General features: G+C 35.8%; 1 protein-coding gene across 1 annotated transcript in view; it reads left to right on the forward strand.

The window, feature by feature from the left end:
* LOC107294989 (histone-arginine methyltransferase CARM1) overlaps nucleotides 1–22,358 on the forward strand; it is a 41,498-nt gene that overhangs the window by 11,218 nt on the left and 7,922 nt on the right. Inside the window, exons 5-8 of the mRNA XM_029285747.1 lie at nucleotides 4,973–5,083; nucleotides 12,940–13,117; nucleotides 14,675–14,765; nucleotides 22,079–22,160. Coding sequence (XP_029141580.1) covers nucleotides 4,973–5,083; nucleotides 12,940–13,117; nucleotides 14,675–14,765; nucleotides 22,079–22,160 — 462 coding nt within the window. The remainder of the gene's footprint in view (nucleotides 1–4,972; nucleotides 5,084–12,939; nucleotides 13,118–14,674; nucleotides 14,766–22,078; nucleotides 22,161–22,358) is intronic.

Genomic DNA, 22,358 nt, shown 5'->3' on the forward strand with positions numbered 1-22,358 from the left:
CCAAAGAACGGCCGGGCGGGGTCGGGCGGCAGCGGCGGTGCTTCCTTCGCCGGGGGCTTTTCGGGGAGCGCTTGAGCAGCGGCTGAGGAGCAGCGGGGTGATGTGGAGCCGGGGCTCGGATGGCCAAAGCAGCGCCGTTTCTCCCCGGGGTCCAAAAGGTGAGGCACCGGCTTTAGAGTGGAAAGAGGGAAGCCTCGAATGCGTGGACTTGCGTCCACACGTGCCTGCGCCAACTGATCAAAAGTTCGGCTTGGGCTGCACCCTTTCTCCTCTGAGCTTTAGGGAGCGTAAGGTTTGGTAGGCTTGCCTAGGAGCCGCCGTTAGCTTGTGCTAATATTAAAGTGGGGCGCGTTTTGCTTCTCCACGTTTGGGAACGTGGGAAGTGAGCACAAGCTAACGGCGGCTCCTTCTCTCAGTCACTCTCTCTCAGCCCAACCTACCTCACAGGGTGGTTGTTGTCAGGAAAAGTAGGAGGAGGAAGGAATATTAGGTATGTTCATTGCCTTGAGTTATTTATAAAATTAATACAGGTGGGGTATAAGTACATTAGTCACTCCATGAGGGAGATGGGTGGTTTCTAAATAGGATATATAAATAAGTCCTTCATTTGGGAATACCTTTCTACTCAAGGGGAAGATGCTTATTGCTGCATGTAAAAAAAGAAAAAAACAACAGGATTTCCCATCCCTTAAACCTGGAGAGATGGTGGGTCAGCAATGGGAAGTTAAGAATGGGCAGCTTGCCCTCCTCTTTCTGAATTATAGTAGCCTGGGGATTGCCTGGTGGAAAAAAAATTGGACTTCAGGATCAATGTTGCATATTGTGGATGAATCATTGATCATCATTTGAGAAAATATTGACTCCTGTTGGCTCCTCCCCTCCCCTCTCCTCTCCCCTTTTCTTTTTTCTTTCCTTTTTTTCTTTTTCTCCTCTCCTCCCCCTCTCCTTTCCTTTTCTCTTGTTCCTTGTCCTGTCCTGTCCTCTTGTCCCCTTTCCTTTCCTTTTCTTTTTCTTTTGTTTAATTTTCTTTTCTTTCCTTACATGATGGTGCAACTTCTTAATTGATTGCCTACTCAAATAATGCTCATTAATGAAACAACTTCACGAATTAATGTACAATACTGAAGGTCCTTCTACCAAACTTTTACCCCTATAAAAGTTGATTTCTTCTGCTCTTTTCCTTTTTAATATTTCATTCCCAGAATGAAATCTGAGTGCAATGTATTTCAGCAAATATTGGGCAGATTCTGCCTACACAACATGGTGGCCACGCCCACTTGGCGGCCACGCCCACTTGGTGGCCACACCCACTTGGCCACGCCCCTGGCACCCGGCGATGTATAAGTGGTTGGGGGTCACCACAACATGGGGAACTGTATTATGGGGTCACGGCATTAGAAAGGTTGAGAACCACTGCTCTAGAGGAACCTTTAGAGACGATTCCTAAACTGTTGGAAAAGATAGAACAATTTGGAGAGATAGCAGGATTAAAGATAAATAGAGAAAAAACTAAAGTGATAGTTAAATTTTTTACAGATAAACAAAAAAAGCAGTTATCAGAAAAATAGAATTGCAAATAGTCAAAAAGATCAAATATTTGGGAATATATTTGACAGCAAGATGTTCAGCAATAAAAGAAGATAATTTCATTAAATTGTTAAACCAAATAAAGTTTGATTTGGAAAAATGGAAGAATCTTCAACTGTCGGTGTTAGGAAGAATTGCTATGGTGAAAATGAATATATTACCAAAAATATTATTTTTATTTCAAACAATACCTATAAAACTGGAGAAAAAATTCTTTGAAGATTTAAACTCTTTAATTCAAAAAATTATCTGGCAAGGAAAGAAAGCTAGAATTAAATTGAAAATGTTACAATAAGCCAAGGGAAATGGAGGCTTTGGTTTGCCAGATTGGGTTTTATATTATCAAGCATCAGTGTTAACATGGATAAAAGAATGAATAACTCTTAAAAATAAAAGATTGCTGTATCTGGAGGGACATGACCTGCAACTTGGTTGGCATGCTTTTCTATGGTACATAAAAAATAAAATACATAAATACTTCCAAAACCACTACATTAGAAATGCATTATTATTAACTTGGGAAAAAATAAAATGTAAAATTTATTTGAAAATTCCAGCATGGCTTTCAACAATGGAAGTATTCGTACATCCAAATCTAGTCAATCTTGATAAAATATGGACATACAAAGATATTCTAAATTCTGAAGGGAACTTAAAATCCAGCAAAAGATGGAAAATCAGGGCATCGATTTAACATGGTGGTCACATTTACAAATGCAAGTCAGATATGATAAAGATATTAAACAGTATGGATTTTACAAAAAACAGACTATGTTTGATCAGACATTATTAACTTCTGATGAAAAGTTAATTAAAAAATGTACAATTTCTTATTAAATTTCAAAATGGAAGATGAACAAGTAAAAGAGACAATGATAGTATGGGCAAAGAATTTTGGATATAATATAGACTTAGAAAAGAGGCAAAGTTTGTGGGAAAGAAACTATACATTGACAATGTCAGCTTCAAACAAAGAAAATTTATATAAAATGTTTTATAGATGACATTTGCCCACCAACAAGATTAGCAAAAATGTTTAAAAACATGTCAGAGAAATGTTAGAAATGTAAACACAAACCAAGTACTTATTATCGTATGTGGTGGACATGTGTTAAAGCAAGAAGATAATTGGACAATAATCCACACTTGGTTAGAAAAAAATGTTAGAGAAACACATAGACTATAAACCTGAATTTTTTTTATTAAGTATAATGCCAGAAAAACTCGATAAGCAAAGTATATATTTGATTCTACATGTAATTACAGCGGCAAGAATTATATTTGCACAATATTGGAAGAACGAAGAAATACCACCAGAAGAAGAAATAATAAAAAAATATATTAGACTGTGCGGAAATGGACAGACTTACTTTAAAGTTGAAAGAAAAAGAAGAAACAGAATATTTTCAAACTTGGGACCTATTTTATCAATGGTTAGAGAAAAGATTTAGGGATTAGGAATTTAATTTGTATTAGTGAATAAGATACTCAGACAACACGTTTTTGTTGAATAATTATTATTGAACTCTGTTAAAATAATAATAATAAAACTTTTTTAAAAAAAGAAACGATGTGTCCCTCCTGCCTTCTACTGTTTTGTCTTTTCCATCTTTCTCTGATTTCAGACAGAGGCAATGAATTGTTGCTTAGCTAGAATGGCTCTGAAGCCAATATACCTCCTACCTTCAGTCTGGCATTACTCTGCTCTCTTCTTTTATATGATGCTGGGGAAGCATAACTAGTTTATATACAATTTTTGAAATGCATTTGAATATTTTCAATCTGTCTTTTCGTTGCTAAAATGTTCCAGGGGCCAGCACCCTTCACAATAAAGTAAAAGTAATATCCACCAGTAAAATATAATTTTAAAAAATGGTGGAGAATCTTCAGAACTTTCAACACTGCTGGTCCTAACTCTCATGATGCATGCAGCCAGTGTATAACTGGGGAAGTTAATCCAAGAGATGAAAATCAGCCATAAACCACAACACTTTGAAATCGTTCAACAAATATACTATAAATTATTATTCAAACACAATCTGGTAAAAGTGTTGGAGATGCTAAGCTTCATAAATCTGTATAGCATAATTTGTAGTGTTCAGTAAACTGTTTGGATGGAAGGATTTACTCAGTGGCAGCTAATACATTTTCTTACCTATGTAACTTCGCTTAAACTTCTTCTCAGTCCAAACAAAATCAGCTATGTATAAAAGCAGCACTCAATTAGAAAGCAACAATCATTTATTTAAATATAATCAGTTTATTATATTATCTATACTACAACAACACAATATTTAAATATAATAAGTTTAATAGCAAAGCTAGGATTTAATCTAGGACCTGTACTATTAGAGATAGTGTTATAGCATTACTTCAGTTCTCTTTATTTAGCATGTCGAAACAGTAAAGTATGTTTGCATTTATTTCCTCAAAATGATGCTGATTAGATCAACGTAAACTAAGGCATGGAGATAGGCAGGAAAAATTCAGTAAATATAGTCACCCACGAAAGGGTTAGGATTCTAATACATTACAGCAGACCTAGGAAGCATGAATGTGGGTAATAAACTGGTAAAAATCAATTTATTCATTTTGAGTTTGTTAGAGTAAAGAGACTAATTAAAGAATGAATTTATTAGCTGCCCAGAGTCACTGGGAGTCAGGAGGTATACAGATACATCCATCCGTACATAAATGTGTAGTATAGTCTAACTTCGTTTCCTTTCTGGGATGGAGTGTGGCAAATACTGTCCACTTGAACACAATTTTTTGTAGTTGTTAATCTATAAACATTGTATAGGGAGTTATGTTATTTCACCACTTTTGCTAAGTAGATTCTTAAAGAAATAAAAAAAACATGCTTCTATTATTGCTTTTTGACTTTAGGAGTGTATTTAATGGAATAAAATGCTTTGAAAAGAATTTGCAAGATCTACCTGTGTTAATAATCTTACAGCATCTGATCTTGCTTCTTTTTCATACTTACACTAATGCTTCTGCTAGGAAGTACAATAGCAAGAACAACTATTGAATTCCCTCAGAGAAAATAAATTACAATTTATTTGTAGTTTCTCCAAATTTATCATAGTAAGAGCTTGTGATTTCAAGACTTGTTATTCACTTTTTTGTACTATAATTAATAAAATATGCAAATAATTATGTTATGAATTTGATGCAATATTTCAATTTCACAAAGAAAACCTTAGCATTGTTTTAGTTAGAAGATCTCGAAGATTGGCAATATCATATATAATATTTATAAATATTTGATAGCATTGATTGGCAAGAGGGTTTTTATACTTTCTGAATCTGCTGATAAGATCTAAAATATAAATAAAGCCTTATACAGTGGCATATTCATCCTCATCCATTTTTCTGTTTCAAGGTGGTCCTAGATGTTGGATGCGGATCAGGTATTCTTTCATTTTTCGCTGTGCAAGCTGGTGCTAAAAAAGTCTATGCTGTTGAAGCTAGCTCGGTGGCTAAATATGCCGAGGTGAGTATGTTAGATTTGATGAACTACTGCATTAGTTTGCTTTGCTGTGCGTGCAGGAAACAAAAGTATTTCTAGCTGAAATAAAGGTGTTCAAACAGTTTAGGTTAATTTTATTTCAGTGTTTCATCAGGATCGTGTCTTGAAGAGCATAATTCATTCTGAAGCTACATGTTAAATAAAGTTGTTAACTTGTTCCCACTTAAGCAACTACAAACTAGCACATTTAGAGATCTGTGTGAAAGTAGGAAACTCATTAAACAAAATTATATCTTGATGGTGGAGGCAGATTTAAGGGGCTCACTATTCCTGCTAACAACTATAATGTATCTTTGCAATAGCTGCTTTATGTTTGAGAAATAGGCCTATTCAGTATAATGCAAATGAGGCAGGAACCATTTCATTGGTAAATTAATAACAAGGAGTAGCAATTGAATGTACCATTGAAATTTAAAGTAAAATACAACTTTTGATTAGAACTATCTTTATTGGCTACCATTCAATTATTTTTTTTCTATATTGAAATACTCTAAAACCTTTGGTAATTAAAACTCATCTCTTGTAAAAAGGATTTAAACTAATTAGCAATTACAGTCAACCAAGAATACTGGGCATATTTCAGGGAAAAGCAAGCAGGGTTTTTTTCCTGGAATTTCTCATGTCTCACTTCAAATATTGTACAGTAATAGCATGTGGAATGTGCAAGTTATGCTGATTTAGTCTGCAGTCTGGTCAAGATGGTGGAATTGAATTAGCATCACAGATCTAGACTACATAACTCAGAAAGGCTAATGAATTCAGTGGATATTGCTTCCTCCCTCCCTCTTTCTCTGATTCCAGGGAAGTAGCTGTGTAATTTATGCAAAGTTCTAAAGCTGTTTAGATTAATTCAAATGTAATGAAACCTGCATTATAATTAAGATGTTGCGACCATCTCAGCAGTATCGTAAGCATATCACAAACAATATTCATTTGAATGTAGATATAGTGACTGGCCAAGCACACTACCCCATTCACTTGCTCCAGCCAACATAACATTCACAGCCAATTTCCAGAATGGAAATATTTATCAAGCAGGTGAGTTAATACTAGCCTACAGAAGAGCAGTGGCTGGAAATGCATGTAGTCAAAGGAGAGAAATTCAGACTCAGCCAGGTAAGACAAAAAGGAATTTCCTAAGCAACTTCCTTCTCTAGAGAAAAAAAAAAGATGGTTATTTTGAAATCCAAGCTGTGAAAGTGAAAGGGAGAGAACTTTGTGAAAGAGAACAGCAAATAAATACAGTGGGGAATGTTAGCCACATGTGGCATTTCAGGAGGTTGACATAAGTGGACTTTACCATTTTTATTGAGCCTCAAAAGTAAGTCTTGGTTTTGTCAGCCCTCCCTAGTGAATCAGACAGGAAAAATGATGAGCAATTCTACTTCATTATAAAAACACAGTAACAGATTCTTGGAAAGTTAAATGTACAGACTTCTCACTGTCACTTTTAACCATCTGATCAACTGGGCTGGCAGCTTTGCTTACGGCACATATGTCAAGTGTGTACTGGTATTGTCCTCGTTGAGCGACTGGCTTGCTTAGCAACTGTCCATACTTATGAGGGTGATGAAAAAGTAACTTCGCAGCGAATCCTTGCATTTATACCTTTGTAGGTCTGTAAAACAAAGCAAAGTGGAAGCAAGATTCTAAGCATAGTTACGGTTTCACTGCTCTCCTCCACGACCAAGTTGCAGGCCCAAATGCTGACTGCTCATTTCGCGGTTGCTAAATGAGGACTGCCTGTACTAGAGTTATGATAGGTGGCACAATAGAATATTTTCCCCACTTTTTTCCATCTTGTTTTTCTTTGATTTGACAGTACAAATTGGGGGAATCCCTATAAGTCCCACATGTTGGTATTAAGAGGTAAAGTGTCACCTAGAACAGGGGTAGGCAACCTTGGCTCTTTTATGACTCGTGGACTTCAGCTCCCAGAATTCCTATGCTGGCTCAGGAATTCTGGGAGCTGAAGTCCACAAGTCATAAAAGAGCCAAGGTTGCCTACTCCTGACCTAGAACATAGCCTAAGCAGAAAACTGGTGGCCGCTGTTAAACTACCAAGCAGTTGTTCCAAAGTAGGAAGGTAGGTCAGGAGAGTATAGAGTCTGGGAGAGGAAAGTGGAAATCCCTTATCATTCACCCTATGGACTCAGCCCTCACCAGTATGCTAGAATATTGCAAATAATTAGCTTACCTAATTTACCTATCTAGCTTTCAGATCTTTCTTGCATGACTTTGTTCTTGAATTACAGTTGCAAGAAACATTCTTTACTTCATCTCAAATAAATGGTGCATTTAAAAAAAAAGAAAGTATTAATGGATCTTTTCCCAGTCTGTTTACCTTCCTCTGGTATGGGACTTACAGATGTGTTTCACACAGCCTAAATTATAAGGATACACGATAGCATGCCTTGGGATATGAGGCCAGAGAAAGCTGGATAGTAGGATTAAAGCTGTACTTTTAAATTGGATATCAAAATAAATCCCACTGAACCTGCTTTGGTTCTATTTACAGAACTAACTGAACTGCTGTATAATTGGAGTGGACCTTTTCAATGCTGTGCCCCCACGTTTAGCTGGGAGCATGTTCTACAGAAATAACGAGATGTTTTCAAATAGCTGTGTCCAGAATTTGGATTTAAAATTACTTTTGCAAAGTCTGAGAAATAAAGTGATGTTAAGATGGAGGAGTTTTATGGAGGGCACTTGTACAAACAGAGCATGGGAGCAACCGGCATAAGGAAAACGTTCTGTAAAGTATAAGGGAGAGGTCAACTACTGATGGGATCATTAGAAATAAAGAATTAGTCCTTGAGGAATACAGAAGCATTTGGCACACAAGGCTGGGGAAAGAGAGGTCTTTCTGGGCGTTTTGGCAACGGGGTTCCTTTTGAACAGAGGCCCAAAGAGAAGAAGCTCACACTCTCTTCCAGATGCTTGCTGCATCTGCCTCCAGGCAAGGTTTTCTATTTAATGAATCAAATCAAGGTTTTCTATTTAAGGAATCATGTTTTGGGAAACACTGTTAGATCTGTACTGGTCCAAGAAATTTCCTGTTTCTTTAATACGTCTGTGTTCCTCTTTCTTCAACATTTGTCCTAAGTGGGGTTAATATTATTATTAAAAAGATAAAATAAAAACATTGATATTGAACATTAAAACTCATTGTTTTAACTCACTTTTAATTAAAGCATTTTAAATTATCTGAAAGGCCAGGAAAATCAATGACGTTTCTGGCTGATGCCCAAAAGCTGAAGAATAGCCACAGATCATGCCTATCTGGATAAACTTTGGACTCCTGCTAGGAAAAGCCTGTTAGAGTTTATGTAACTTTCCTTTCCACGAATAATATGGATGCTTTAAAAAAAAAACCTTTTGAGGATAACCTCAGTAGATATAGAGAATGGTACAGACATTATTTTTTAGACCAGAGGCCTCCAACCTTTTGGACACCATGGACCGGTTCCGTGGAGAGAGGTTTTTTCGCGTATCAGACAGTGCGTGGTTTTGTGTGCTGCCTGCGTCCCACGGATGGGGCTTTGCTTGTTTGTGCAGACCGGTTGCTGGCATGCCGTGGCCCGGTACTGGTCCCTGGACCGGGGGTTGGGGTCCCCTGTTTTAGACAACTGTGTCCTACTTTGAGCAGGGCAACCTTCTTCAATTTGGCCTCATCCAGAGGTTTTTGATTTGGCAACTTCAAGAATTTGCAGGAGTCATTCCATGTTTGGGGAACATTAATGGATAGCAAGCACCAGGAGCTGAATTTATATAAATAATGAATCTATTTTAATATTGATAAAATATAATCTCCCCAGTGAATAGAACTGGTTAATCATGTAACATCTGCAAGTCTTCATATTGCACATAACAGTGTACCGGAGCATGAATTATAAAATTGTCCCTGCCAGAGGAAGGGAAACCGGGTTAACAAATTTGTATAACAATTAGAGAAAAGGTGAGTGGAAAAAGGTCCTCTTCATTACTGATGGTTTTAAGAACGCACAATTTATGTGTTTTATATCCTGTTTGGGAATTCAGCCATGAATAACAAGTAGAGAAATAGGAGCACAGGTTTATCTATAGTATACATGTTTTGATTGCGCCTATTGGTTCTGTACAAAGTATTAGCTTTATAAGCTCCATCCCTTCCTTAAATGGCCAACTGGTTGTAAATGTAAGCTGGTTACCAACTACCCAAAAATGAGATCACATGTCCAAGGGGCACCAGACCAATGATCATTAAATGGCTAGTCATAAGTCAAAGACTATCTTTATTGTTACATATAGTCTGCCTTGTTTTGTTCCCTAATCTCTTAACATCTGAACATGAATGGCTTACTTAAGGATTAATGAATCAAATAACCCAATCCCATTCCCCCAGCCCTCATTTGCAGACTCGAGCAAAAATTGGCAGTCTAACCTCTTTTGTATTAATCAGAGTTTGCAGCCAGTTTTTGAAACTCAAAGATAGATTCTTTAGGCTCCCAAGCTTTAGATTCCAGCTGTTCTGTGAAGTGAATCTGCTTTGAAATAACATCATTGTCAAATTGTCCTCGTACCATTACAAATCATAGGCCATTCCTGCAGCCCAGCATGACAGTAACATGATGTAGAGGTGACATACTGTATGTCACACCAGAGGAATCATTATCAGACCTTACAAAAGATCAGTCAGCTTTGAAAAACTGTTGATTTGGGAACATAGCATTTGTAATGGTTAGATACAAGCTAAAATAGGGCTGCAACAGATGTTGTTTTCATCAGCTGTCTTCTACTCAAGGCTTTGGGGATCAATTGCTTTGCCTTTGAAGTCTGATGCTTCTCTTGAAAAACCAGCACCGAAGATTGATAGCTGAGCTTTTTAATATGGGACTACCCTTGAAGACCACCTGGAACTGTCAACTGGTCCAGAATGGAGTGGCATATGGGTGCCTTTACGTTTCCCAAGTAACACTCTGTTGCAGGAGCTGGATTCTAGTTTCCTTTTGGGTGCAATTCAAGGTGCTGGTTATCACCTTTAAAGCTAAATGGTTCAGGGATAGGTTATCTGCAGAACCATCTTTCTTTAAGGACATCTACCTGTCCCACCAGGTTAGATAGGTGGCACACTCCTAGTTCCTTGTCTTAAACATTGCTACTTTATGGGACCTAGGAAGCATGCCTTCTCCTTGGCAGCCCCTGGCCTATGGAGCGCTCTTCTCCCAGAAGTTCAACAGATCTCCATTCTCCTAGCCTTCTGAAAAGCACTGGAGACTTGGCTTCAACCCCAAGTGCTGGGATAGGATGAGATGACAGTATGTCAGAAGCTTGACTGGACACCAGGTTTTTTTTTTAATGGTTATGTTTTTAATAGTTTTTTATGTTTTTATGGGGTTTTTTTTAATTCTTGACTGGGAGCCACCCAGAGTTTGCTATAAGAATGGGTGGTTGTATAAATGTTTTAAATAAATAAATAATTCTGTTGACTGATAATTCAGCTTGACCTCAGATATTGCTGCTTTGCTAAATTAATGTGAAAAGTATTACAAGACAAAATTGAGTCAGCTCAGAGATTGGGGCATCATGAATTCACAATAAGATTAAGACTATTATAGAACTATGAACACATGTCAGTATAAAAATTCTGACTTTGGAGAATAGCTGGGATATTAAAAATTATAAGACTTGTGCATCCTTGATATTAGGATAATTTTATTTTCTTAAGGAAAAGCAGAAACTTTATTTAATAACTTGATCCATTATAGGAAAAAAAATCTATCACACATTATAAAAGCCTGGAACTAATCTAGTGTCTTGCTTTCTACTATTCTGCTCACTTGAACCATGAAGTTATTTTTTAAATAATATTTTCAACCAATTAGACTATCTCAAGATTAGTTCCTTTAAATTTAGATTTGAACATGTGCATGTGTGTCTCAATGTAAAGCAACTTTAATTTTTTATTTAATGAATTTCATGAACATGCATGCTTTTAAATCATTAATTTCAATGTTCTTGTCTTCACTTATAAAACCACAAATGTGGTTAGAATTTAAGACAAGAAATTTAGTTCTAAATGATGTAGCTATAGCTCTGGACTAAGAAGTGAAAAATAATGCTGAAAAATATGCATAATCGGAATATTTTAGGGCTTATTCACACATTGCCATCTTACAAAAAGAAGGGCTTTCTCTATTTAAATGTCCTCTTAATGCCCACCAGTCACTTGAAAGAGCATCAGGGCTCCAGTCCTGTTTGGGAATTGTCCTGATGTCTTTCCTCAGCATGATCTTAAAAACCAGCCAGGCTGCTGCTTAATGGACTGTCAGAAGTCATCATAATAGCACAACTCACTAGGGATATACAGAGAGCCAAACAACAGCAGCACTGGTTGCCTGCAAAGGCTAGATGTAGCTCACAGTTTGCCAAACACAATCTTTTCCCTTTCTGTTCCAAAGCAGGTATAGGTACAGTAATTTAATATTACGCAAGGAGATACTTGAATAACCATTCACTGTACTAGTGATTCATCTGTTCAACTCAACTTTTGGTCTGCTTTCATTCATTTTAATTGCATTTTAATAATTACTGTCTGTAACCCACCTTAATCTAAAATAGTAGTTTAGGGTTTGCTTCAAATTATAGAGAGCATTTTGCAATATACTGATAATGGCTGTATTTTGAAAAGAGTTGGAAAGCTGCAACAGAAAAGAGGAATTGGGGAACATAACAAGTCCTTGGTATTTATGGTTGCTAACAGTGTCAAAATCTATATGACAATATTGTACAGAATGCCATTAAATCCTCTTTAGAAATTATATAGTACTCTTTTTGCAGGGATGATTCATTTCATGCTCATTCATAAACACATTATCACAGCAACTATATTATTTATTTGTTGGATTAAAGTATAGCATTTCTGAGAATCTAAGAGCCATGGTTGTAAAGATTTGGGTAAAATTATCTACTTTGACCCTTTAGAATTACAATTAACAAAATATGCAGATAACCTTATTAGGACCTATTCAATAAACTGTCTTTTCATTCGTATCCTAACTCTGCCATATCCACAGACAAATCTTTCACTAGCCTATTGCACAAAATGCTTTCAGTGTAAGAATTTGGCAGTAAAATGATTTCTTATTACAATACAGCTTCTGAGAACTACTTAGGAATGAGAGCAAATATTTCCATAAATTTATACACTGTAGCAACAGAAGGCAAGAACTCTTTGGATTAATACAGTAGCTTTGCTTTCTTCCAACAACTGTGATTAGGTAAAGGAAAGAAACTTTCAGGATTTATAACTGAATCATACTGGCCTTCTGCCAATTTACTAAAAAGATGGAACATAAAGGTTAATAAACACAAATAAAAATCAAACTGCAGTGATTATATCTTTCACTCAGCGAAAATCTATTCCTAGGGAATTGTTATATTGTATATGAGATTTTGTTGACTTCTCCTTATTCTCCTTATTTATATTTTATATTAATTGTTTTAATGGTTATTTAAGATCTATTTTAATTGTTCATTTTATTGTACACCGCCCAGAGTCGTGTCAATGAGATGGGTAGCTACATAAATTTGATAATAAATATCTTAATTAATTTAACTTTGATTCCGACTTACTTAACAAACTGAGCATACAGTACGGAATACAAAAACATGATGTATTATTTATATCCCTTTTTTGAAAAATGAATTCCATAAAAAAGATAAGCGAAGACAGCTGGGTAGAGTTCCATTAATGCACAAAATTGATATTACATTAACTTATCTGTGAATCAACAAAGCTAATACATATATTTTTTTCCTACTATTTCATTACTTTACAGATTTTAGTCCAGAGTAACAACGTGGCTGATAAGATCAGTGTTCTCTCAGGAAAAATTGAGGAAATCACACTACCTGAAAGGGTAGATGTTATAGTTTCTGAGCCAATGGGTTACATGCTGTTCAATGAAAGGATGCTGGAAAGTTACCTTCATTCCAAAAAATGGCTGAAGTCCAGTGGTGAGTCTATACATTTACAGGTTCCGAGGGTTTGCATCTCACAGACAGAAGCATATGTTTATGAAATGTAGCCACTAACAAGACAGATTGCTTGTTTCCTTTTAGCACACAGTATTACATATTAATTGCTTTTTTTCCTCAAGTTATCTTGATGCAGCCAATAGATTAAATGATTCTATCTTACCCAGCAGCCATGTCCCTTGTTTTCCAGACTAGGTTAAAATCTTAAGTCAAGAAAGGGGATCTCCCAGTCTCCTTCTGCCCGGGTAGCACCAAAATATGGATCAAGAGGAAGTAGAGGAAAAATGATTTTTAATCCTATTTAAAACTTGTGTAATACAAGCAAGCTTTATCAATAAAGCACTGCTTTAGAGAATATGTGGGTTGAGTGGAGTGTAGAAAATCAACTTCTGTAGGGTGTTTTTCTGCTTTTTCTAACCCAGGAACCACAACATTTAACCTATATTTTAAAGTGAATTTTTGATTTGGCCTAATTGTTCCATTTAAACGTTTCCTTTCTGTGGTTCTTGTTACTAAAATTTAAATCCTATTTCAATAGTAATGTGCTAATGATATTTTTTCCTCATTTGTAGAACAAAGAGTGGCAATAAGGATATATTTATCTCTATATTATTTAATCCTAAGAGTTGCCTTTATATTATAATATTGCTAAATTGAAACAACTTACTTTGAACAAAACTGAGTTCAGTGACTTGCTTCAGACTAAAGAGCTTTAGAATTTTAGTGTATAATCAATATCTTTTTGAAAGTAGCATTAACAATACTTTGCCCATCAAGCTACAAAAATGAATCAATTGTCTTCCTAGCTAACAGTCATTAATTTAAAGGATATTTGTTTTCTTTTAAATGTCCTGTCTTTCCTCCATGTGCTAGTTCTCTATATTGTTAAGCTATTAAACAATTTACCTATTGAAATGCTTTCATCTGGTCATTCCCAAATGTTGAGTTAAGCTTTTATTTACGTGAAGGATGACTGATAGGCAGTATAAGTCTATAATGTGGTCATAATTCAGTGTTACATTGCATTGAAATAGTCATAGGATTTGTACAATGCTTTGTGGTCATTTGATATTCCTTAATATTCTACTTTTTAATACTGACAATGTCTAACATTCTCTACAATGAATCCCTGAAAAAGTTGATGATTGATTAGTAATAATTATTATAATTATAAGCTATATTTTGAATCTTCAGTTTAAGAAATATAATCCCGTTTTTCCAATAGTGGTGGATGAACTTGCTTTTAAGGATTTTATTTAAATATCTAATTGTTAATGTATTAAAAATATGAATGCTTCATCAGTTTGTGGCAGTAAGGTAGCATTATCATCTTAAGTGTTCTCTTGTTGTCAATAAATTTACTAAAATGTGACCAAAAATTACAGCAAAAAATAATAATTGTTAATTGTTAATTTATAAAAAAAAATGTATGGGATGGATAGTAAATGATGCCTCTTGGATATTTCCACTCAATTTTTTTAAGGACTACATAGAAGATTTGAAGTTTGCTACTGTATATTATCTTTTGTTCACCAGGAATGATGTTTCCAACATTTAGTGACATTCATTTGGCTCCTTTTTCCGATGAACAACTCTACATGGAACACTACTCCAGAGCCAATTTTTGGTAATAATTGTTTCACTTTTTTCACACAAAAAAGTGTTTTGCTTGGCAATTTAACAGGAATTTTCAGATGAAACAGCTTCTCGGAATCTTAAAGCAGTGGTGAATTATAGATGTCTATAAAGTAACTACAAAATATATATTTTGTTGGTCTGCAATTGTAGCATTTAGAGCTGATTCTTAGTGCCATTGTTGTATTTATTTATCTATTCCTGCACAGTTGTTTTAGAGGCTGTGAGAAGTTACAGTCATACTGTTTGTACCGCAATTACAATACCATGCAATGACTTAGTAATTTAATGCCTGGGTCACATTGCTACTCCCCATTTGGTGCCTTTTTAGTTACAGGCAATACATTCTTAGGAAAGAAGTGATTATATGTAGTGAGAGTATCACTTGCAAACACACTGGAAATAATAACATAAAATGGTGCTCACAGCAAAGAACTAGAGGAGATTAAGGAAAGCATTTAATGGCAGCACTTAGGCTAGGTTAATACAGTATTGATTGAGTCACAGTACAAAAATCAAACAAATAAAAAGTATGAGGAAAAATTGCAACAGGCCATGGTAGTAATACTACTGAAATAAAAATATTGTGGAAGGCATAAATCAGGAACAAGTAAGATAGTTTATAATCCAATCACATGCTTTGGAAATGAACTCTTAACAGTGAAGTTGGGTTTGAAGATTAAATCTTCTCGTTATAGGGCTTTAGCTAAGGTCATGTTAGAAATTGAATGAATGCTGTCCCTTCATTGCCTTTTCGAACAAAAACTACTCTGCTTCTTGATGAAGAATTTTCCTTAAAGTAGGTCAGTGCTGATATCAAAGGGTGATGAACGTAGCAAAATCTAAGAATGGAACTAGACAATAGGAGAGAGAGAGAGAGCACCTGTGTCCTATAATTGCTTCACTTCTGATATCATATCACATTTAAGTTGAATTCAGGTTTCATCCCCTGGAACATGTTCTCATCGCTCCAGCTTATTACAAAGTGAGGAATACTTTAGCTGGAGTTTTATATTGCTTGCATCATCTGGTTCTAATGTTTTGGCTAAAATAATTCAATACGATTCCCTTTGGAGACACCACAATGAAGGAATGAATGTGTTTGGATTACATTTTAACGTACACATATTTACTTTGCACCGTAGGCCAGCTTTAATTTTTTAAAGAACTCTTTATCACCAATCACCATCGCCTTCCCACTCCCTGTAGAGCAGTGGTTCTCAACCTTTTTAATGCCGCGACCCCAACCGGTCGTAAGTCAAGGACTAAACCGGTCGTAAGTCGAGGACTAAACCGGTCGTAAGTCGAGGACTACCCAACCGGTCGTAAATCGAGGACTTTCCCTACCCGGGAGCGCCGCACATACGTGGTTCCGCCCCCTGTGCCGGCCAAGGCGTAGCTGGCAAGCGGCAGAGACAGAGCAGGCCGACCACCAGCTGGCCCAGCCCAAGGGAGGTAAGGCACCCGCCGGAAAAGGGGGGAAAAAATGGCGGACAAAAAAAATGGTGGACAAAAAAAATGGCGGACAGCCTTGCTTGGCGACCCCCGTGAAATGGTCGATCGACCCCAAATGGGGTCCCGACCCACAGGTTGAGAACCACTGCTGTAGAGGAACAACAGGCCTGGAATCTGCTCCCCCCCCCAGCTCTTTAAATAAAATGCAGCAAAAAGATACAGTACAGTAGTGCCTTGAGGATGATGCAGCTCCAATTGGTAGCTATCACTTCAGTTTTGGGAAATCACCAATAAAAGCACATGGCATAAAATGAAAGTGTGAATGAAGGAGGGCACTGCTTGAATGTAACAGTGGGCAGAGAATAGGGAAATTGTTCTGTTTTGAATAAATGTGGCATTCCAGAGGTTGATGATGTTGATGACGAACACAAGTTGGGTAATGAGATGTCTGCGAGAAAGCAAAAGGCTCAGAGAGCACCAACAACCCCTCATTTCAACCCTGAGCTATAAATATTCTCCTTTATTGATTCCAATGGTTTCTTAAATCATTTGGGATCAGCCACTGTTTGGCAGAACTGAAACCTGAACTATTGTAATTCCGAGTTTTTCTCTGCTTTAAGCTAGATCAAAGATATTGTGAGATAAGAAACTATATAAAGAGTTTAAATAAATAAATAGCAAAAATTGCACAGATTTTGGCAAGACACAAAGGGTTTTAATGCATTCGGATTGTTAGGAGGAAGAAGGCGTATTAGGCAATTTGTGATTTTTTTCACATATTATTGCACTAGTATAATCACCATGCTGGGTGACTAACTCAGGTCATTGATCAGTGCTGTTGACATAGAGTGGTTTGCCTGAAATGCCAGTAACTAAACTTGAGACCCTCTGCCCTCACAGCATATGAGACATTGTTCAAAGAGGATTTGCAAAAACAAAACAAAAGAAATAGAATATTTTGCTTATGGTCAAGATGACCCTCTGTACGTCATCAAAATGGTTCTGGAATGTAAGAACTCCTTAGACAGTAGATGCAGTTACCATATGGGCCATTTGAACATGGTATGCTTAGGATAATGTACTTGAAGAATAGCAGCCAACTGAATCCAAATAGCTGATAGTTATGAAATGTTATCATGGGTTCCAGCTGAGGGAAAGGAGTGTGGCATTTTGCACATTCTTCCACAATGTTCTTCTTGCCATTTACAAGGTCAAGATAGGCTTGTGTGGACCTGCTCTGGAATTTAGATCTTTCTTTTGTGTCTCTTGCTTTCTTGCACTGAAAAGCAAACATTCCCCTCTCCACTATCACTACTGTGAATTATTACAAGTTTCCATGTGTTGTGTGTTATTGCTACGTGACTAGTCTTGCATTGTGGAGGTTGCCTAAGTTTTAAAATGATATTGTCCCTTTACAATGCAACAAAATGGACATTTTTTTTCTGTTCTGCTTTTTCTTACTGCTGCAATGGAAAAGAATGGCCACATACAAAGCCAATCATATACAATTACACACAACATTTATAGAAAGAGAAGTATTGAAACACCTGCAAGATAATTTATTCCAAATTGGGAATCTCGACAAGACTTTCTAAATTTTCCTTAATTGTTCGGTGTTCTTTTTAATAATATGCAGACAGATGTCTGCAGTGCATTTTAAGATGGATTTTGTTAGGCACTTGTTTACTTTAGGAGTCAATAGCTCATTAAAAAGATGTAATTAAGGACCCCATGATAATTCATGATGTGTAGAGAAAATTATTTATAGCATCTTCTCTTTGCACTTCCTTTTACGTTGTCTCCTATTGCTTCCACAAATATACTTATAATAATTATGCACTTCCATTTGCAAACATAAATTTAAATTTATCACAGATGTACACAGATTGTCTATGCAGTTTAATTTATTTGAGTATATACACACAGACACACAGGCCCACTCATAACATTGTACTTACAATGTACAAGATGTAGCCTTCCGATGTAGCTCTTACAAATATAATTAAATAGTTAAATATAAATGTAAAAAACTAAAAATTGCAAAATAATAAAATAGATAACAGTCCCATAGCTACACTCTGTGCAGGAAAATAAAAATGGTAATTATCTGGAGTTGTAAGAATACAGTAATGAGCTTGCTAAGCAGAAATCCTTTTAGAGAGTATTTGACAGCTTGAAATACATAGGTTTGGTGACAAAATGGGAAATTAAGAACAGGGTTATGGAATGGAGATATGTACTTGGGGAAAGTATATAGACACTTCCCTCTTACCATCTTGATGGTGCAGTTCAGATCTAGGACACAACCCCACCCCTAGCTGGTTGTATGACACCACCACTGTGGACTACAAATATGTCTATATGCCACAGCTTTTTTTTACCTTGAAGGGAGAAATGCCATTTCAGGAAATGCAGCTTCAAAAATTTCCGTATATTACAGCGTATTACAGACTTTATTGTTTCTCTCTGTGTGTTTATGGGTACATGCAAAATTTGTTTATTTATTTTATTGTCACATTTATGCAGTGTATATTGGAAGTGGTTGCCCTTTGAGAGCTGTATGTAATGAAATCACATGCATACTGATCAGTGTACATTTAAAGTGACAAAGTTATTTTTCTATTCTATTCTATTCTATTCTATTCTATTCTATTCTATTCTATTCTATTCGTATTTCCGGGAACAGTCTGTTCTCACTATGTTCAGTTATTAACCAAGAGATCATGTGCGAAATCCAGGATTTTAGGATAGATTGGGAATTTAGAATACATTCTGGAAGAATGTAATGTCAAACTCTTCCCATACTTTTGCCAAGAAAGTGGCACTAACACATCTATGAAATCAGAAATTCAATTTAAGAATTTTAACTTTATCTATTAGGATCCCTCTAAGGTCTTTCGCTGAAATATGTAAATATAAAAGCTTAACTTTAATATTATCATCTGATCCTTCAAAATTGGCTCAAAATATTCTTTTTAATCTTTTTATTTATAGTTCTATAAATAGAAAGAGAACTATAAATATAGAACTATAGTTATAGTTCTCTTGTAAAAGTAAATATGTTGTGGCCTTTCTGTTTTTTAAGGTAGTAAACATAATCTAGTTCTACAGGCTGTTTTGTTTTCTTGCCTAGGTGTAATTTTTGTGTTGGAGAAAACTTGCACACCTTATGTGCTGTTTTTACAATGTTATCTGACTTTGGTTTGATTTACTTAATGTATTTTAATGTATTTACTTAAAGTAAATATAATGTCATGGTTCCGACAAATGAAACTCTTTAAAAGAACTTTGAGGCATTGTTTACCTTAAAGAATATTTTATTCAAGAAACAAAGTATCAGCACTACATAGTTAAAGCCAAAAACTGAATTCCCCCCCTCCTGCACAAAGTAGCAAAGCACAATTCCCTCCTACAATTAACAGTCATAAATCACATTCCCCAATTAGCTTGAAGCACAGGCTTTCTCCCCAGCTCTCCAGCCCACCAAATCTTTATCAGCTCTGGGCGCAATAACCTTGATTCCTATTGCTGAGTTATTGTTGTTATGACTAACTGGACTCTCATCCACATCCCCCCTCCCAGCATCATCTAACTCTAAAAGCGAAAGAGAAAATATGGCTACATTTCCATATGTTGTCAAAGCAAGAACATCCAATGTTAGCAGCGTAGACATGTATTTACTTAATGTATTTACTAAAACTATCTCCGAAAACAATATGGTTACTCTGATTCTGAAATACTAAGTTTATCTTTATTTTTTATCTTAAACTTGGTTTCTTATAGAAGAACTAATTCCATTTAAATTACTTTCCATTTAACTGTGTAATGCTAAGCATGTGGTTCAAAATTATTTGTGTAGCAGTACTCATTGTGACAAGAAGTGTGCTTTTAACAGACATTCCTTGGAGTCTCATTTGTATTAATGAATGTGTACTTCTTTCTCTCATAGTATAACATGTCATCTTCCAATGAAAATGGTTTTCTGATTGTTGTTACTTTCTAAAATTGTTCAGTATGTGATGATAACTTGATGAGGTTTTGGAATTTCTGAATATTGGATTTTGCTACACTCAATCCTGGAAACACTTCTGCATAAACATTATGTAACAGTGCTTTATGTGGTAAAAAAAAGTTTGGCATGTGAGAATGACATACCTTTATTGATAATGACTTATCAGTCAAGATCAATAAAGTCTTTATAGAAGACTTTAATAATAGAAGACTAAATGAAGATACCAAACTCTGTCAAGTAAACATTTGAAAGAGAAGATGTAAGTTCTCAAACTGACAACATAAATATGCTGAGACATAATTGAAGAACATTTTAATTTACCTTTGCCTAACTTGGTATCCTCCAGATGTGTTGGTCCTTTATTCTCATCATCTCCTGCGGACAACAACTAGGAAAAGGCTGCTCAAATTAATATGCAATTATCATATAGTAATATCCTCCACTTACACCATCTGGATCCAGGTTCTTTTGAATTCTGGCTGAATAAAGGCACAGCTGTTGAGGCTCATATATTTCTTGCTTATTAAATGCACCAGTTGTCAAAAGGATATTAGCGCTAGCTTCTGTAGTTTTATGTTCGTTTAAGATACTCCATCAAACCATGGCTCAAGATATCCATTTAATCTCCATTTTTTTTCTGAAAAGAGCATCCAAATGGAAAGTCAATAGCAAGGCCACAAATAAAAAACTTTTCCTTGCTCTTGCTCATCATGTACCTTGTCTATAAATTGAACTAAGAAGCATAGTCATTCTTTTGTTAACTAAATTAAAAATCCTGAGGTAGTAGAATGTTACATTAGATATCTAATTACAAATCAAATCAATGTGCTGCTATTTAATTATCCAATATACAGTTCTAGTAGGGAAAATAAACCATTTGCAAAATGGTATCTATCGCCCTTCTAATGGATAGCAAAGTTCAGAGTGGCATCAATCACAAATCTATAATTACTTCTTTTGCCCTTAAGACCAGGACTAAAAATCCTGTGAAGCAATTCTTTGTGTGAGCCCAAGTGCTGTATTCAGCATCGCCTCTGTCGCCACTAATGTTTACTGAGACCTATATGGAGTACAGTCCTTGTTCAAAAACCTGAACATTCCCATTATGTCCAGGTGGTTTTTGTCTTTGTTTGATAAGTCTACTATAATCTTTTTTTTGGCCATTCCTTTTCATCTTCATTCATACATATGGTCTTAATAAAGGAGCATGTTGATGCGGTTCAAGTTTGCCTAGTTTCAGTCTCTTGCCTAGTTGCAGTCCTCCCTAAATTGGTGCTTAAAATCCATTTCAAAGGCCAGAGTATCCTTGCTAAGTTATTTTTCTGTTTTTTTTTTTACTTAGAGACCTCCCATCTATTTTGCCTTTAAAAATATTATTTTCCTCTGAAAAAACACCTGTGAAATCCATATCCACACCATTTCATGCATGGTGTGGTTGTAAAAGCCAGCCTCTGCCTATCTATCCAAGGTTTAAGGAGAGTTTTAGTGCATAAGTACCACAATTAATGTTGTAGCTGAATTGTGACCATTAATTCTTTCAAAATTTATTTTTAACCAAATTGCTTAAGGCTCTGGATGTTTTTTACAGAGTTAATTACTCCATTAAGCAGTTACCAATAAACAAAAAGAGAGTCAGAATATATATATTTACAATTAAAAAATGCCTTGGTCAGTCTTCATGTTTGTGTGTGTGTGTGTGTGTGTGTGTGTGTGTGTTTTAATAATATGCATGGATCTGACGTGTGTGTGTTTTAATAATATGCATGGATCTGAGATCCGTAAGACTTCTTTCTCTGAATTTAATTTAAAAAGCAAAACAAATACATTCTTCCTTCCAGGTATCAGCAATGTTTTTATGGGGTAAATCTGTCCGGTCTCCGTAATGCAGCTGTAGATGAATACTTCAGACAGCCCATTGTAGTAAGTTAACTGCTATTTTTCCTTTTTTATATACTTCGTCTTTCTTTTGCATTATATTCCAAAGGCGGCCATTTTTTCCCACCTGGGAGCTCTTGAGATTTCTCAGAACATGTCCTTCAAAAAGACTCAGTTTGACAATACATTTTTTCAAAGTTCTCACTGACTGTCCTTGTCTTAGCACAGGTTCTTCTCAAGCCA

The sequence above is a fragment of the Protobothrops mucrosquamatus genome, unplaced genomic scaffold (genome assembly GCF_001527695.2).
Source record: "Protobothrops mucrosquamatus isolate PMUCROS unplaced genomic scaffold, P.Mucros_1.0 scaffold2176, whole genome shotgun sequence".
Lineage (NCBI taxonomy): Eukaryota > Metazoa > Chordata > Lepidosauria > Squamata > Viperidae > Protobothrops > Protobothrops mucrosquamatus.